Raw genomic sequence first — 12,270 nt, 5'->3', positions numbered from 1 at the left:
CAGGATCCCAGATCTCCTGCCGAAAGTCGGCGGTGGTCTTCGGCGGCGAAGGCCTTCCCGAAGTTTCAAAAAACGAAAAGAAACGAAAAGAAAAGAAAAAAAGAAGAAAACAGCCTGTCGTCGTGAAAAGTTGGACACGCGTAAGTATGCGAAGCCTTTTCCACTTATTTGAACTGTGTTAAAGGGAATACAAATAATCCGAATTCATTGTTTTGACAGATCTAGAGTATTGCCTTGCCGACCATGTCGATTTAATGACGTTTGTTTTTACGTTTTTCGTAGATTTTACAAATGTTGAAAAAAGGAATTACGCAATAACAGCAGTTTTATTTATAGTGTTCAGTAAAGTTGCTTTAAACTTAAACTGTGCGTTTTATATGTCAGTAAAGAGGCTCGGTCGCAGCTGGAAACTCAACATTTAACACAGGCGGGGTTTAGACTAGTCTTTCGGAGTCCGTTTTGAATATAACATTTATCTATTTAAAGTTCCTCTAAAGGCCAAACCTGTAAAGACGGAAAAGGCCAGAACCAGAAGAGAATATGAAAACATCCACAAACATAAATACCATCATAAATAGTTGAATGAATGAACGAATGATTAAGTAAGAAAGTAATTAACCTGTACTGCCCTGTACTGTACTGTATGGGGTTGAGGGTTTAAGGGCCCTGCTTTCATAGCGCCGTAGTGACGCTTTGTGCACGTTTACATACCGCCACACCAAGAACAAATAGATTTTCATAAGACAGGACTATGTGCCTATTGTCTGTATCTGGAAGACGAATAACTAACTACCAGCCCGGACATTTTTGATCGACAGTTGTCGTTTATGTTGGGCAGAATTTTAAAATGTGAGGAGCCCATTGTAATGGTTGCCAGCTCTTGTCTGCACTTCCTGGGATGTAGCGCAGGTGGTGTTGACAGATATGGTTTTGACCAGAGATTATCTGAGAATTATTTAATTCCTGAGACTGCATAACATATTTAGACAAGAATCGGGTTTCTCAAAATCTGGCTTCAAGAATTCTGATTGGCTAGTTATTCTGACTTTTACAAAAATAAGATTGTTAATGGAAGTAATGCCCTTAAAGATTTATGTGCTTCATCATACTACCTACTAAACGTTTGTTGTACATATTTTCAGGTGAAGTCCGTGATACCGTATCGTAACATCAAAGAAGGAAGTTGCCGTCCTTTAAAGGAGGAGGAGTCTAACACGCATCTGCAACCATGGACTGGAAAACGTTCCAGACACTCTTGAGTGGGGTGAATAAATACTCCACAGCATTTGGTCGGATCTGGCTGTCGGTGGTGTTTGTGTTCAGGGTGATGGTGTACGTTGTTGCTGCTGAACGGGTGTGGGGGGATGACCAAAGAGACTTTGACTGTAACACCAAGCAGCCTGGATGCCCAAACGTCTGCTACGATCACGTCTTCCCCATTTCCCACATTCGCCTGTGGGCCCTACAGCTTATTTTTGTAACCTGCCCCTCTTTAATGGTGGTGATGCATGTGGCCTATCGTGACGACCGCGAGCGTAAGTATCAGGCCAAGTACGGTGAAAACACCAAACTCTACGACGACACAGGCAAGAAGCATGGCGGACTGTGGTGGACTTACCTGCTGAGCCTTTTTGTCAAAACGGGCATCGAGGTCACCTTCCTCTACATGCTCCACCACATTTACGACAGTTTCTACCTGCCTCGGCTGGTCAAATGTGACATCAAACCCTGCCCCAACCAGGTGGACTGCTACATCAGCCGACCCACCGAGAAAAAGGTCTTCACCTACTTCATGGTTGGGGCCTCAGCTTTTTGCATCGTGCTCAACGTCTGCGAAATCATTTACCTGATCTTCAAACGCCTTACCCGCTGTGCAAGCAAGATAAAGAGCAGAGAGCGGGCCATGGCCTACCACCACTCCCGGTACAAGGAGGATGACAGCAGCTGCACGCTGCCCATGACCGAGCTTAGCCACAAGCCGGAGTACAAGTCAAGCAAGGCCGAATTTAAGACAGGTCTGAAGCCACCGCAGCGGCAGACGACAGAGACACGGGCTTCGGCACCGAACTTAACCTATGCCTGAGAAATGGACTATTCGTTTCCTCGTGGCTGAGAAATTTGAACGCTCTGGGACAAGAGTCAAGCGTTGGCAAAGCATGTGAACTTGAAAGTGACTAGACAGACTTTTCCTGTTTCTCTTAGCATCCTTGCAATCCCTTTGGTTCTGTTCTCAAGACTATTCACTTTCATCATAGCTGACAAACGTCTAGGACAAGAGTCAAGCAATTGAACTCGAAATTGATTGAACCAACTTTTCCGGATTCTCTTTACAACCTCGCTGCCCCTGTGGTTTTGTCCCAGTTTTGTCCCAACATTTATGGCATTTATAAGATGCCGTTGTAAGACAGCAAATTTCACAGCCAAGTTTCAGTGACACATTGCGTGTAATGTTTCTAGGATTTACATTTAAATATTACAGTAAGATGTGCCAATTGTGGCACTGGCTGAATTTCTCAATACAAAGTGAGAGCAAATTGTGATACTGTCCATTCAGTATCACAACACCCTGCGGTCATGTGACCGGAGAAAAAGCAGGTGCCCTGCTTTTTTGCCCCACCCAAAACAAGAGAACTACAGGGAATTCCCCAAAACATTGCACATAAATGTCTCTCAATCTCTTTTTCTGAGCCTTTTTCTTGTCTATAAGGGATAAACTGCAAAATAATGAAAGTATTGCAAAGGTGCTGAAAAAAATGTACATGAAGCTTGAATCTTGATTATCATTAATGTATTACACTTCAGTGAATAAGGCATTGATCCTACATTGAGTTACACTTTTTAATAATATTTGTATACATTTTAAGTCTTTAAAGTGGTGGCCTAGTGGGTAAGGAAGCGGATCTGTAATCAAGATGGTTGCTGGTTCACATCCCAAATTGCTAAGGTGCCACTGACTGAGCCACTGAGGTGGCACCGTCCTCACACACTGCTGCCTGGGAGCCTGTCATGGCTGCCCACTGCTCACTAAGGGTGATGGTTAAATGCAGAGGACACATTACGTTGTGTTTCACAATGACAATCTCTTCACTTTCACTTTAAAACAGTAGTGTATCATGGGCTACATACTGGTACACTATGCTGTTTACAGTGCCTTGCTCTGGAACTTCAGAGGATCAAGGGATGCCTAAGCATCAAAGCAAAAATCAGTGAGATGAAGGCACAGGCAGGATTTTATGGAAACATTCAGAAGTGACTGTGCCTTCCTTCCTGCAAATCCTCCCCATACAGGAAGCAAGTGTTGACTTGTTAGTAGGCTGCAGGGTAACACTCCACTGGGACAAGGCCAGGTTAACTTCATCTATCAAAGCATTCCTGTTCAATTACTTCACTAGCAAGAGTACAGTACAAAATGATCATGACCAAAACCAACCAAGGAGTATTAATGGGATCAACATGTTTTTTTTTAATCACTCAGAATTATGTACCTATTGTCTACAAGTCAGATTCTCCTGACACAGATCCATGTAAAACACTGGATGCCAAATACTAGGACTCATGGAACATTTCTATGTGGCCGTTTAAATGTTTATTGGCTTGTGGTCATGGAATGGGACGACCACAGACACACAAAGCCACTGAAGAGACGTGAGGGCTGAACTGAAAGAAAAAACAAGCAGTAGAAAAGCATATAAAATACTGACTTTTTTGCATTCTTTATTATATTTTGAAATAAAATATTTTCATACTAAACAGAAGCTCAGGTCTCATTTACTTTAGACCGTCTTTTGGTTTTTCTTTCTCCTGAATAAAAGATGGTAGGGTGTATTTTTAACATGTGGCAAGCAACAGCTGCATAATAGGAGATGACTTGCTCTCTAATTCTGAGCTCTGGAACACATGAAACACATTATAATCCAGTCAAAAGAAGCAGACTTTATTTTCTTGGGAAAGTATGAGCAAAGTTTTCCTGTGCTTGTCAGAAGCTGGCCATTCTGCTTCACAGATTTTCATCTCACAAAATGAAAATTCAAATCAGTTCCCAGTTAACTTAAGAGTCTCATCAGTGATTTAATTAGGTTTTTAATAATGTTTATTATTGGTACTCGTGCCAGTAGTCCCTTATTTTCTTGTATTAATTACAAAAATCAAACTAGACTTTCTGAATACACTTCAGAGGGAAAATTATACTTAATCTTTCATATCTGTTTAATATTAATAATAAATACTGTACATTTGATTCTAAAAAGACAGAAATAAAGTTAACCAATTAAAAATATATATAATTAAAAGATTTCAACATAACAAAAAAAATACAATGCAACATGCCTTTAGATAATCTCCCATGATTGTGTTTAAGCTCATGTTCTGTTCAGCAGTTAGGCTGAGAAGGTAGTTCTGTTCCTCCTCAGTGTATTTATTTTTCCTGTAACTCAGTGACAACTGAACCGCACTCCCTTGCCAATCCTGCCCAAACCTCCCCTCCACCTCACACTTTTCTTCATTCTGAGACGTGTTTGAACAAACCTACCATTGCCCTGGATCGTAAGCCCGTCCTTACCGAGGTAAACATCCATGAAACATGACTCACCCCGTATGCATCCACATTGCTTAACAGTTAATCACGGAATGCCAATATTTTCTGAGCGTTTGCACTACTCTACAAACCACAAGCAAAATCTGTAAATCAGTAAAACAATCAAAATTGAAGAATGGCCTGAAATGCTTTAATCTGAAGTCTTGGAATTGTAAAAAGCTATTAGAGCAATGAAAGGCACAGGAAGTATAATCAGACCGCTGTTCAACACAAGCCACCCCCAGAGAAAATGTTTTCAGACGGATCGTTGTGATTTGTCGTTCATCTGATTACATTCAGGACCCTTCTTACTCTCGGGTCGAGCAGTCAATGCACAGAAATTAAAATGTTTACATCCCCCTGGGGTAATCAAGACCAAAGAAGGATTGTGCTCAGAGACAGAGGAAAAGTACAGGAAAGCGGTGTTGCCAGGGCAATGCCACAGACTGGAAAATCACTCCCTTTTCCGCCTTCAGTGGACGCTCCTCGTCAGAGCTTGCATGCAGCCTGGGCCACTTTAGAACTTGTCCGTCTGTTCAGGGACTGGCAGATGAAGGCACCGGCATCCATTAATTTTGCCAGGTCCACCCCCTAAGAAAGTGCAGGAAGAAATTTGTTATATATTTGGATCCAGTGGATCTTAAAAAAAAAACCTATCCTGGATTTATCAGATTATCGGTGTTCCTGAATATATGTTCCAGCGGTTGCCAATATAAAGACTCCTTCATATACGTTTGAGGAATGCAGCCTTCATTCCAAGGATTTTTGTCTGCAGTAACCCACAATCCAAAGTCTAATATATATATATTTTTTCCATGCTCACCCTGATGTTAAAATTTAACAAAGAAACTACAATGCTGTATTCTACTCAACAGATCGGCACCACGACAGAGGAGAGGGAGCTTTTTCAGCGGAGCCTTGCTGGATTATCTCAGTGTCTGGACAAATGATCCATGAAGGATCCCGTGCAGGCTAAAGCCACAGCTACAGAAGCGGAGAGTGTGAAGTACTACCCCCACCAACACTAATGGCTGATGCCATCTTTAGAAATGTCTGGCCATGGCTGCATAATTTACTGAGAACCCAGTTACTGATGGTGGCAGTGCAGAGTGGTGGACGTAGTCCATGGGAGCTCAGACAAAATAAAATACCCGTTCCAAACATTAAATAGTTGTACACTATCTACACTAGTGAAATTTGACTAACTGTGAAAGTTACACTGCACCCCATGTTTGCCCTAGTCTAGGCACCACCGAAACCAGAGCACTTAAACGTTAATAAGGTAAAATGTCAGGAAATGCACATGGTTGGAATGAACTCTAGAGGGAAAGGATTATGGGTTAAATGCAGAAGACACATTTTGTTGTGCTGTATAGCACAATGACAATGGTTCACTACCATCTACTCTATGGGGGCTGTGGAAACTAGGACCTAGGCTAAGATGAACAAGCTAATATACAGAGGGTACGGAAAGTATTCAGACCCCCTCAAATTTTGCTAAAATCATTTAAGTTTATTTTTTCCTCAGGCTTGCAACACATTTAAAAAAAAGTTGGGATGGGAGCAACTCAGGGGTAGTAAGGAGGTATAATAACTAAATAATGATGTGATTTGAAACTGGTGTTAAAAGGTGATTGCAATCATAATTTGGTACAAAAGCAGCATCGAGGAAAGGCCTACTCCTTTAGGATCAAAGATGGGCAGAGGATCGGCAGTTTGCCACCAAGTGCGGGCAAAAATCTTTGAAATGATGAAGAAAAATGTCTCTCAAAAGAAAGATAGGAAGAGATTTGGGCATTCCTCCCTCTACAGTGCATAACATAGTGAAAAGAAATCAGGGAATCTGGAGAAATTACCGCGCGCAAAGCTCAAGGGCGCAAGCCTAAACTGAATGGCCGTGATCTCCGAGCCCTCAGACGGCACTGCATTAAAAAACAGTCATTCAGTGATATAACTGTGTGGGCTCAGGACTACTTCAGGAAGTCACTCTCAAGCACTACAGTACGTAGTTACATTAGGAAATGCCAGCTAAAACTGTACTGTGCCAAAAGGAAGTCCTACACAAATAGCGTACTGTCCCAACTTTTTTTGAAATGTTTTGCAAGCCTGAATGGCAAGAATGGATATTTATTTACAAATCAAATGCCGTTGACACGTAAAAAACATGAATTATTCTGTGTTCATGCTGTCTGCAATGAAATACAATTTGAGGAAAATGTATTACTTGCTTTTTTCTTTTTTTAATTCACATTTTTTGTCATAACTTTTTCTGATTTGGGGTTGTAAATGTGCAACAATCTCCACAAATCTGTGTTTTTCTGTCAATACGAAAAATTTTTAGCACATGATTAAATATTTGTTTAGCAAAATTACTGCAATATAACAAAGAGTGAAAAATTTAAGGGTATTTTAACAGAGAGAATGTATATTTCATGAAACAGAGTCATTTCTCTGCATGTTTACATGCATGTTCAGCTTTGCATACCATAATCTTAACAAGCTTCATGAGATGATCATTAGGATAATTATTTGTGAAATCAATAGGATAATTATTTGTGAAATTATGTAATCATAGCAAATGTCAGCTGCTTTGAAGGGCCTAAAACATGAAACATTTAATGTTTGTTTATTACAGTACCTCAAATCACTGGTTGATCTGGCCTGTTAACACACCACAGTAACAGAAGTCAGAAATTGGGGTGAATAGAACCTACTGTTTGTATTCCAAGTCCATGTAGCATGTACACCACATCTTCCGTGGCCACATTCCCAGAGGCTCCCTGGGCATAGGGACATCCCCCAAGACCAGCCACCGACGAATCCACCACACTTATACCCATCTATCAAGCAAAAGAGAATTTATTCAAAAAGGCAGACAGGTTCATTAAAACAAGAAAATACAAATAAAGAAAGTAAAGAAAATTATCTGGGGGAAGTGGTGGCTTGGCGGATAAGGAAGCGGCCCCGCAATCAGAAGGATCGAATCCCGATCTGACAAGGTACAATTGAGGTGCCACTGAGCAAACCGCTCCTCGAGCGCCTGTCATGGCTGCCTACTGCTCACCAAGGGTGATGGTTAAAAGCAGAGGACACATTTCGTTGGGTCACTGTGTCATTGTTATTGTGAAACACTGCAGCACAGCACAATCACAACAAAATAAGAATAAGAATGGTGTGCTTTCAACCTGAAAAGCAAGCTTATCAGGTAACGGAACGGGAAATGCTGCAATGGCTCACACCCAAAACCTTAGTTATTCATCTCCCCCAGAAATGAGGAAAACATCCAAGTCAGTCAACAGAAGGCAATGGTTGTGCAAACGAAAAGATGAATGTTATGTCAAGATTATAACCTGTGTCAGCATAGTTATGTGTTTTGGTTCTGCAAACACTTGCACAAATTGTGGATATTGGGATATTTCTGGGAATCAGTAAGCATCTTCAAATCACACCACAAGGATTTAAAACTGGGATATAAAAGGGATGCAACCTTGGGGCCTTCAACTTTCTCATTTCCCCCACATCTTTCTGATTAGACCAATTCAAGTTCTAAAAGTTTAGTGAAAGTCTTAAAAAGGACATTATATGGCAGCCCTCAATTATCAGATGTAAGCTGGTAGGTTATAAATTCATACACTTCCCTGTGGTCTTAGTAATGCCTGTAATTTGCTTGGGTCAGAGTTCCGGAAGAATTCATCTACCAGTAATCCTGTGAAACCGCCTCGGATAGAATGACTGGTTTTGAGTGCCCGTCCTTTAAATGCTAAGAGATTGCTCAAACTCAAGATTTTTAGATTGTAAAAAATGTCACTGTTTCATCATAGACCTAAATGTGAAAAAATATTAATCCCCTAAAGCATTCCCATCAACCTTAACCCAGAATATAAAATGAAGATCACTTCTGAGAATTTTGCACCCTGTGCTCTGGTACTTTTAGGATACGTGGACTGCTTTCTCAGATTTTATTGTCCACAGAAATCATGTTTCAGATTAAAACGTTTCATGATACACACATTTGAAGCTCAGCTGTAAAATTATGACTACTTACAGATGAAGGGAATATCACAGGATTATCATTGGCAGTGTGAGGGTATATTGAAATTAATTTGTCAGAAGCAGAAGAAATAGGCAAAAGCCAAACTGTGACGGATACATGGATGTGTCAGACTGGGTCTTCTGAATGTCCAGTCGAGTCCATAACTCATACGTCAGGGCTACTTTGGTAGCAACATAACATTAGAAACATTTACAACTGACTGGTGTAAAGTACAGTGATTTTGAAGACATGAACTTTGACTGAACATAATGCATAACTGTGAAGCGTGAGATACTGGAACTGAGGGTAAGTATGATAGGGGTCAAATTCCTCACATCACTGTTTTTTTTCGCCCAGCAATGACCTTGAATGTTTAAACAATAAAGATACAGGGCTGTGAAATGTTATGTGCGCTTAAATAAAAGACTTTGTTTTTATCTGCTACGAAGGTCACAGCACATTTTGTAGAAAACGTGAGCAGACAGTACAGGATGGACAGACATTTCACACACATCCCCAGGCCCAAAAATGTTGATCTACAGGTTGAATGCAACATAAAGTGAGGTGTTTACCTGCAGAGCTACGAGGATGTTCGCCAGGGCCTGGCCATATGTGTCGTGACAGTGCACCGCCAAGGCTTCCACTGGCACTTCATGCTTCACAGCTTCAAGCATTTCGATCATGCCTCCTGGTGTGCCCACTCCAGTGGTATCACCCAACGAGATTTCATAACACCCCATAGCATACAGGCGCTTGGCTACCTGAAACAGACAGATTTCGGAGAGTATTATGCAAAAAAAAATTTTAAAAAAAGAAAGAAATGTGATCTTTAATTTGATAAAATCGTGTGCTCCAGTCTGCAGTACCAGAGTAACTTACCTGAGCCACTTTGCCTGGTGCCACCTTGCCTTCATACGGGCACCCCAAAACACACGAGACGTAGCTATGGTCAGATACCAATGCAGGGGAAAAAGCGGTTACAAATCAGTTTTTTTTTTTTGAAAGTCCCCAAATATGGATTTTAATTTTTTTTTGCTTTTATATAGGTGTTAATGGTCCCCTAATACTATGTTTGAAGTCTCTTCCTGAAATTCAGCCTTGGTGCAGAATTACAGCCACTTTTAGCCAGCCACACAATAAGATTTTGGTGTGTGTAGCTTTAAATGCTAATGAGGAGGAGAGCGGCATGACAGGTGAAATAAGACATGCTGTTAAAATAGAGAAATGGGTGCAGTGCTTTCAGCATAATTAGCAATCCATCTTCTAGAGAAATGAACCATACCTAAAAAGTTTTGTTTATTGGTTTCATAGCCTGCAGTATTTCTTTAATCAACTCTGTGTTTTCCCTCTTGAGAAAAATTATAACGCGATGTAGTTTACCATAGCTGCAATTCACCTTTACTGACTTGCCTCATGTTCATGGAAGAATCTCAATAAGGCTAAAGTGTCTAATTTACAACTTTCCTCACTATCTGAGGCCTAAGGGACATGAATATAAATGTCTGAATGACATGAATATCTGGCTATTTAGTTCAGGTTGAAAAAAAAAAAAAAAAAAGTACTCTCACAATAGTTTTCCCTTTATATGTAAATGCAAAGCAGAACTGACTATCAGGATGTACTTTTATGGAGAAATGTCAATTTCTGCCAGAAAAAAATTATGCTCAGGACTAAAAGAACAATTTGGTGCTCCGGGCCTTATTTACTGCCAGCAAATCTTGCAAAACAATCCCCTACTCCAATGATTGAGGTGCGGTTTTAACCTTTAAACAAGGGTGTGTTGCATGTTCTAAAATTACCCCTCCTTTTTGTGGACCATGTATTGGTTCTATACTCTTTTTCAGCTTCAGGTTTGAAAGGATACCCTCTGTGTGGTAATTTGAACAGGTTCAACCCTTTCATTAGGCCCAAATCGCCTTTGTGATCATAACCCCATAGTCAATCTCCTTTTCCCTATTGTTCGGTTAAGAGGTATTGTTACGCAATGAAGCTAAATAAAATGTTTTTCCAAAAAATATAATGCATTAATATAGCCCCAAAACTTGCACTTAGAAACTGTAAGTACGCTTACTAAATTAATCCAGTGCATCACACAGTTTAAATGGAGAGGGAATCGGAGGACACCTACCCTCGGACAGCTACACCCTGTTCCTTGGCAGCTTTCGCAACCTCTTCAAAACGCTGCAAACTTTCTTCCACTGAGCAGTTGATGTTCTTTTTACTGAAGAGCTCAGACGCAGCACCAAATATGGCCACTTCTGTAGCCCCGGCCTTCACCTGAGATGAAGTTGAAAGAAAGGATGTCAGTATTAATATCACAATGGCCTACAGGATATCTCCCTACCGTACAGTACTCACAGCAGCTTGAAAACCCTTAAGGTTTGGGGTGAGAACTGGATAGTTCACGCCAGGTTTTTTACTGATCCCCTTCATCACTTCGACTTGATCGGCCATCTGTCAAAACCATGCATTTAAACAGAGCTTAGTTTTGTTTGTTTTTTTAAACCCAGACATCAGAATACAGCAGGATATTTGATGTTCCCAATCAAACCTTTTACCTGAGGAACCCATTTGGGTGAGACAAAACTAGTTGCTTCAATGACAGGAAGTCCTGCCTCTGAAAGCATGTCAATCAGACATATCTTGACCTCTGCTGGGACAATGGTCTAAAAGCAAAAACAGGAAAACCCCACAAATAAATAGAGCCTTAAAACTACATAGTTTTATAAAGCACACATGCACATGATGTAGTTAAAAATTGAGAAAAATTGAGAAAAATTAGCAAAAAATTAGGGAGCTTAACTATAACTTCCCATAACACCCGTATAAAAAACAGATGAGGAGTGAGGGGTGTGGTCACCTTCTCGTTCTGAAGCCCATCTCTTGGTCCCACCTCCACTATTTTGACTTTCTCTGGCAGCGATTTCCCAGCAGAAGCAGCAACCTGCGGAAAATGAACACGCAGTAACTGCACACCTACGTGGACGTGAACACGATTCAGACCCATTTACATTTACAGCACTTATCAGACGCTCTTATCCAGAGCGACTTACAATCAGTAGTTACAGGGACAGTCTCCCCCTGGAGACACTCAGGGTTAAGTGTCTTGCTCAGGGACACAATGGTAGTAAGTGGGGTTTGAACCTGGCTCTTCTGGTTCATAGGCGAGTGTGTTACTTACTACGCTCCTGCCACCCCATAGACCCAAAAGGAGCAGTAACACGTGGCACATAACGTGGCAAACATTACGGAGGGTTCAGGGGAGCCGCGCACAACCGTGCACGGATATTATTATAACATTTATACGCCATTCCGCAACTCCACCTGTTAACCTGACCTCTCGGCGGGATAGGAGACGTTAAGGCTCGGTTAGCACCAGCACATCACTCGGCACATCTACATCCAGCCAGTCGGACATTAAAAAAAAAAAACCTCGCTGCGGCGCGAACGCCACGAGGAAGCAGTCGGACTCACGGCTCGCACGAAGGAGCGACGTCCGAGCCTGACGCCCAGCGAGCCGTTCACGAGCCTCACGACAGCCGCCATGTTCACCGGACTGGACGGAGCGGCCGAGGCAGGACGCGCCACCTGCCGGCCTGGAGGACCGGGGACATTGGCCATCACGTAAGGCGGACAAAAGTCTCGGCTTTCTGTCTGAAACGTC

General features: G+C 41.6%; 2 protein-coding genes across 2 annotated transcripts; one reads left to right on the top strand and one right to left on the bottom strand.

Annotated features, from left to right (window-relative positions):
- Positions 1-3,750, top strand: gjb3 (gap junction protein beta 3). Its single transcript, XM_028976391.1, has 2 exons — positions 1-140; positions 1,143-3,750. The coding sequence occupies exon 2, from the start codon at positions 1,229-1,231 to the stop codon at positions 2,081-2,083; it is 855 nt and encodes a 284-aa protein (XP_028832224.1). The 5' UTR covers positions 1-140; positions 1,143-1,228; the 3' UTR covers positions 2,084-3,750.
- On the bottom strand, positions 3,690-12,165 carry hmgcl (3-hydroxy-3-methylglutaryl-CoA lyase). The gene is made up of 9 exons (XM_028976378.1): positions 12,081-12,165; positions 11,467-11,550; positions 11,165-11,272; positions 10,965-11,060; positions 10,735-10,883; positions 9,486-9,549; positions 9,179-9,367; positions 7,288-7,413; positions 3,690-5,164 (listed from the first exon to the last, which is right to left on the bottom strand). The coding sequence occupies exons 1-9, from the start codon at positions 12,150-12,152 to the stop codon at positions 5,063-5,065; spliced, it is 990 nt and encodes a 329-aa protein (XP_028832211.1). The 5' UTR covers positions 12,153-12,165; the 3' UTR covers positions 3,690-5,062.
- Between the last annotated feature and the right edge of the window lie 105 nt (positions 12,166-12,270).

The sequence above is a fragment of the Denticeps clupeoides genome, chromosome 1, assembly GCF_900700375.1.
Source record: "Denticeps clupeoides chromosome 1, fDenClu1.1, whole genome shotgun sequence".
NCBI classification, from domain to species: domain Eukaryota; kingdom Metazoa; phylum Chordata; class Actinopteri; order Clupeiformes; family Denticipitidae; genus Denticeps; species Denticeps clupeoides.
This window is presented reverse-complemented; position numbering and strand designations above follow the sequence as displayed.

Bases quoted from the DNA above. Each gene is read 5' to 3' on its own strand.
- gjb3 (XM_028976391.1), top strand. From the start codon at position 1,229: ATGGACTGGAAAACGTTCCAGACACTCTTGAGTGGGGTGAATAAATAC.
- hmgcl (XM_028976378.1), bottom strand. From the start codon at position 12,152: ATGGCGGCTGTCGTGAGGCTCGTGAACGGCTCGCTGGGCGTCAGGCTC. The intron at 9,368-9,485 runs GTAAGTTACTCT...TGTCTGTTTCAG, and splicing joins CACCAGGCAAAGTGGCTCAG to GTAGCCAAGCGCCTGTATGC. The intron at 5,165-7,287 runs GTAGGTTCTATT...GCACTTTCTTAG, and splicing joins ATGGACTTGGAATACAAACA to GGGGTGGACCTGGCAAAATT.